The sequence below is a fragment of the Hyla sarda genome, chromosome 2, assembly GCF_029499605.1.
Source record: "Hyla sarda isolate aHylSar1 chromosome 2, aHylSar1.hap1, whole genome shotgun sequence".
NCBI classification, from domain to species: domain Eukaryota; kingdom Metazoa; phylum Chordata; class Amphibia; order Anura; family Hylidae; genus Hyla; species Hyla sarda.
In genome coordinates this window covers 72504478-72510477 of record NC_079190.1, presented here as the reverse complement: position 1 = coordinate 72510477, position 6000 = coordinate 72504478, and the positions used below count along the sequence as shown (strand labels likewise).

General features: G+C 44.1%; 1 protein-coding gene across 1 annotated transcript in view; it reads right to left on the bottom strand.

Moving 5' to 3' along the window:
- Window positions 1-945: 945 nt before the first annotated feature.
- RCBTB1 (RCC1 and BTB domain containing protein 1) overlaps window positions 946-6000 on the bottom strand; it is a 32004-nt gene continuing 26949 nt past the window's right edge. Inside the window, exons 11-12 of the mRNA XM_056562059.1 lie at window positions 5137-5267; window positions 946-1115 (exon numbers count right to left, since the gene is read on the bottom strand). Coding sequence (XP_056418034.1) covers window positions 975-1115; window positions 5137-5267 — 272 coding nt within the window. The 3' untranslated portion in view covers window positions 946-974. The remainder of the gene's footprint in view (window positions 1116-5136; window positions 5268-6000) is intronic.

Here is a 6000-nt window from a genome sequence, read left to right as displayed (position 1 = left end):
TGTCTGATCAATATCATTGTGTTTTTTTCTATTATACATCAGCATTATTTTTTGCCTTTTCTCGCATCCATTTTCTAACCATGGACAGATCTAGCTGAGCTTATGTAAGTGCCAATAGCATCATAAAAAGCTGTGTGGTGTTCCCCTATAGTGGCTTTTAAGATATGCAATACAATCTAGACCAGTGTTTTCCAACAAGCGAGCCTCCAGCTGTTAGAAAACTACAATTCTCAGCATGCCCGGACAGCCTTTGGCTGAGTTGTAGTTTTGCAACTAGAGAGGAATGAACTTACAGTAAATTTGATTCTTCACGAACTTCTCGGCTCGGCGGTTGCTGACTTTATCCTGCATAAATTAGTTCAGCTTTCAGGTGCTCCCGTGGGCAGGAAAAGGTGGATACAATCCTAGGAGACTCTTTCCTAGGACTGTATCCACCTTTTCCAGCCCACCGGAGCACCTGAAGGCTGAACTAATTTATGCAGGAAAAGTCATCAACTGCTGAGCCGAGAAGTTTGTGATGAATCGACTTTACTGTAAGTTCGCTCCTCTCTACTTGCAACATCTGTGGGCACACTGGTTGGCAAACACTGGTCTAGACAATCAAAGTGCAAATAAAGACAAAGTATTGTAAAAGAGTAAAATACTGTCTCCGTAGATTGGATCAATGTCAGGGCAATATTCATTGTAATCCTATGCTCTATGCACTTAACCCCATCACACATGCAGCCTGTGCCACATTCAGCAGGTACTTTGTACAAAATTTTATATTGCTAACATACATTTCTACACAGAAATATAAAGGAAGCTGTACAAAGACCGAAAATGATAGTTTTAGTCTGTTCCTTTAAATAGATAACATTTGTGCTAATTAATTATTGTTGATACGGTTAGATTAATGCCCAACACTGGGTTAAAAAAAAAAAAAAAAAAAAAAAAAAAAAAAAACACCCCCCTTCCTTACAGAAACAGTGACATCAGTTCTTAAATCCTCCACATTGGCCGGCTTTCATGATGAAGTCCTTGAGCAGCATGCCATCCATCTGCCAAAACGCCATGGTCTGCGTCACTCCGGTTAGATGGTTGACACAAAATTTAAAGCAAAAATCTTCCAAATCCTGAAGGAGAAAAAAAAAAAAATGTTTTTTTTAATGAAATTGGAATGAACTGTAATCCTTTGGAACTTTTAGTCTCCGTAATCGTGCTCCAATGCTGCAGGAAGCCATGGCAACCTGGATGAATGGCGCGCTGATAACCCTAAACAATGCTGTTCCATAAAAACAACATTCATCAGTGTTTGCAATATAAAGATTGCAAGAAATAGTCTAAAAATGATGAAAAAGTTAAAGGAAAAACGGTCACCTGTTCACCCACACTAAACCTAATACACTGGGTTATAGTGCGGGTGAACGGGAGACCAATGGGGGGGCTCTCTGACTAATATACAGTGAAGCCCCCGACCTACGATGGCCCCGACATACGATCATTTAAACATACGATCACTCTCAGAGGCCATCGCATGTTGAAGGCAGCATCAACATATGATGCTTTTGTATGTCGGGGCCATCGCATAAACGGCTATCCGGCAGCGCAGACTGCTTCAGCTGCCACCGGATAGCCGTTTACGGTGCCCTGTGTGGTCCGCTGACTATCACTTACCTGTCCTCGGGGCTCCGGAGCGTCCTCTTCGGGATCCCCTGCATCGTCGGCGCTCTCCATCGTCGTCATCACGTCGCTGCGCACGCCGTCCCGTCATCCAATAGGAGCGGCGTGCGTAGCGACGTGATGCCGGCGATAGAGCGAGGATGCCGGGAAAGCAGAGGCCTTGCCGGAGCATCGGAGACACCTCGGGGACGCGGCGATGGAAGGAGACATCCAGGGCAGCGGTGACGGTCCGGAGCAGCGGGGACAGGTGAGTATAACCTCCAATACCAGTGGTCTTCAACCTGCTGACCTCCAGATGTTGCAAAACTTCAACTCCCAGCATGCCCGGACAGCCGTTGGCTGTCCGGGCATGCTGGGTGTTGTAGTTTTGCAACATCTGGGAGGTCCGCAGGTTGAAGACCACTTTCCTATACTTTACATTGCACGGATCCCTCAACATACGATGGTTTCAACAAACGATGGTCTATTTGGAACGGATTAAGATTGTATGTTGAGGGACCCCTGTACATACCTGCAGTCCAGCTCCCGGTCCCTCCAAATATCAGCTTCCATCTACAGTGAATTGCGTGCTGGAGGAGAGTCCGCAGGCTGAATTTGCATATTCATGGTCTCTGGTCACGCGAGCACTCAGTAGGCACAAGCGCTCACATGACCAGCAACCATGAATATTCAAATTCACCCGGCGGACTGTCCTCCTGCGCAATTCACTGCAGAAAGAAGAAGAGGATCTTCAGAGGGATAGGGAGCCGGACTGCAGGTATGTATATGCGTCAGAGCCCGCATCGCTCTCCTGTTCACCCGCACTATAACCGTGTATTTATCGTGTGTGGGTGAACGGGGACTGTTTTCCTTTAATAAACGAATTAACCCCTTAAAATGTTAAATCATCCCTTTTGAAAATAAGTTAACTTAAACAAAAATAAACATACATATCTGGCGTTGCTGCATGCGAAAGTGTGAACAAATCAAGAATTGCATATTTTATTAACTTCATATACCAGAAAAAAAAAGCGAACAAAAAGTCCATAAAAAAATAAAAAAAAATTAATAAAACATAAATACCAGATGAAAAGTTAAATGAAGCTTTATTTTTTTTTAATTCGTAAAAACAAAACTAATATATATTTGGTATCATTATTAATGGATGGACCTCCAGAATAAAGATAACGGCCCGGATTTTATCAAACTGTGGGAGAAAAACTGGAGAGATGTTGCTCATAACCAATCACAGCTTAGCTTTCACTTACCAGAGCTTGTTAGGATATGAACGCTGAGCTGTGATTGGTTGTTATGATAAACATCTCTCCTTTCTTCGCTCACACACTGATGAATCAGGGCCATTATCTTTATTCTGTAAGTCCATATGATTAAAGTTATACCTAACATAGGTTTTTTAACTAATAGATCTAAAACTAAATATATATATAATATTTTTATAAAACAGGGCCAATGTGTCATTTTTTACTGAGAAGTAGACTGCCCGGCCACTGGGTCATTCCCCCTGTGGGCTTGGTGTTGAGGAGGCAGTGGCTGTCACCCGGCGCTACGTCAGTGTTCATTTAGGGACCCAATCTGACTAGGTGGCCTTGACAGGACGAGTGGGCTTGTAAATTTTTTTTTATTAAAATGTATACTAACAACCTGTTCATTTTTGAAATTATGCTGAAGAGCAAATCGATCAAAATACAAATGGTGGATGTGCGGCTATGTTTGTTGCTCTATTGTTGTACATTTGTAGTCTCTCCCCTCTTTTATAGCCAGCACTCCACTTCACCCAATCTGCCCAGGTGTTTTTAGTTGGCAGGAGACTGCATCAGGGTATCCTGCAGGCACTCACAGCCCTCTGGCAGAGAGCACATGGTAGGTGTTCACACTGGTGTGGTGCTTTGTGGTGGCCATTGTTGCTGTGGTGCTTTGTGGGGTGGCCCAGAGCCGGGGGGCTTGGCCGGGCTGCCTTGCCACTGGTCATTCCCCGTGGGATTTGTGTCACAGCAGCAGTGGTCGCTGTCCGGTGCTACGCCAGTGCTAGTTTAGGGACCCACTCTTATCAGACGGCCTTGCCGCAGTGACTAGACTTGACCGTTTTGATTAAAAGGTACACTAACAACCTACTGTTTTTTAAATGATGCTGAGAAGCTATTAAGTCATAGTTGAAGTTGTGGATGTGGAGCTATATTTTTTTTCTATTTGGGAATTACTTTGGCTCTAGCTGAAGATCAGTACCATGTGACTCAACCTGTTGCATAAATGGTACTGTAAGATTTTAACAATCATTCACATGATGTGACTAAAGCAGATCAGACTGTTCTCAAATAAGAAACTTGCATGCACTACGTTTTCAGTGTTGTAACAAGTGGCACTCTGCTTTATGGTGTAATTTGTAGTCCAAGTATATTCCGTACATTATACTGTATGGCAAAAGCTGCCAGGTTGAGATGCCTCAGAATACAAAGGACTTCAGTGCATTACACCACACAAGCAAATTCTGCTGATATCAGGATTTATCAGCCAAGGCACCTCTACAATGCTTTGCCTACAGAGCAAGAGTCACTGTTACAGCCATGTTGTAAAAAAAAAAAGAAAAGTTCAAGTACCGTATTTTTCGTCCTATAGGACACACCGGCGTATAAGACGCACCCTATTTTTAGGTGCAAAATCTAAAAAATCAAAGATTTTGAACTCAATAGTGGTCTTCAACCTGCGGACCTCCAGATGTTGCAAAACTACAACTCCCAGCATGCCCGGACAGCCAAGAGTTTTAGTTTTGCAACATCTGGAGGTCCGCAAATTGAAGACCACTGCATAGGAGGTAATACTCACATGTCCCCGCCGCTCCGGACCAGTCGCCGTGTCCCCGTTGCTCCGGAACGTCTCTGCTGCCGGCCGGGTATCCTCGCTCTCCATCGCCGTCATCACGCACGCAGAGGCACGTATGCGACGACGTGATGACGAGGAAGGAGAGCGCCGGCCATAAAGGGGATCCCTGAACGGAGAAGACACCGAGGAGGCAGGTAAGGTCCCTCCCGGTGTCCTGTAAGCACTAACTCGACTATTCAGTCGGGCTGTTCGGGACCGCCGCAGTGAAATCGCGGCGGTCCCGAACAGCCCGACTCAACAGCCGGGTTAGTGTCACTTTCCCTTCAGACGCGGCGGTCAGCTTTGATCGCCGTGTCTGAAGGGTTAATACAGGGCATCACCGCGATCGGTGATGTCCTGTATTAGCCGCGGGTCCCGGCCGTTGATGGCCGCAGGGACCGCCGCGATAGGAGTGTATTCGCCGTATAAGACGCACTGACTTTTTCCCCCCAGTTTTGGGGAAGAAAAAGTGCGTCTTATATGGCGAAAAATACGGTAGTTAAGATCTTGATGAGAAGGGAAAAAAATAAAATAAATTAAAGTATTGTAGTAGTCCCTATAATATCTGTTTAGTAAGCCCTTATGGTTGCAGTCCATACAGGTGGCTGGAGGATTTACCTTTGCCTCATACCGGACAGCAGCGGAGTGTAATAGAAAGGCATTTTCCACAGTTATCCCCCTCTTGATAATATGCTGACACAATTTCTTTAATCTGTTTTCACAGTAGGATGTTGCAAGATCTAGAAGTCCTGGATGTAGAAAAACAAAAACTTAAGTTGACAACACAATGAACCAAGCAACAGCCAAAAGTATATAAAAAACTGCACAAGTGTGGTCGGCGTTGCTTTATCTGACCGTTCACCATTGCCAGGGTTTACAAATTTGCTCAATTTTAAACAATTGTAACAACTGGCAAGTATTCTTTTCGATAGCTCATGCCAACCTAAGTCATGTATGACTAAGAGCTTGACGCTTGAAACGCGCAACTTCCCTTTTGTTCCTGTTTATGTCCTACAAATAAACGGATTTTATTTGCATCAAGAGCTGGATCCTATCTGGTTTTCCAATCTAGATTGGAGGTGTGATCTGTATTAATAATATTCAACACCAGCCTTCAGAGCGCTGTCATTTTCCCAAAGAGGGGTGTATAATGCTGCGTCATTCCTTCAGAAAATTACACAGAAAGCTGAAACTATAGTATAACCAGTCACATTCAATAGTTTTCTTTCACTGAGCTGTATAACTCTGGCCAGGTAACACTACAACCATGTAGCCATGAAGACCTCTATTGCACACATTCAGGGCAAATCCCAAAATAAACCGATGTAGACAGTTTAGGCAAGTTTCTGCTATTATAAAAAGCAATATACACAGGTAAATGTCAGGAAGAATTTATAGCGTTATAGCACAATTCTAATAAATGCCCAACCCCACATGTATAAGACACTTGATCGTGACCATTTCTGAGATGAACTCCAGAAG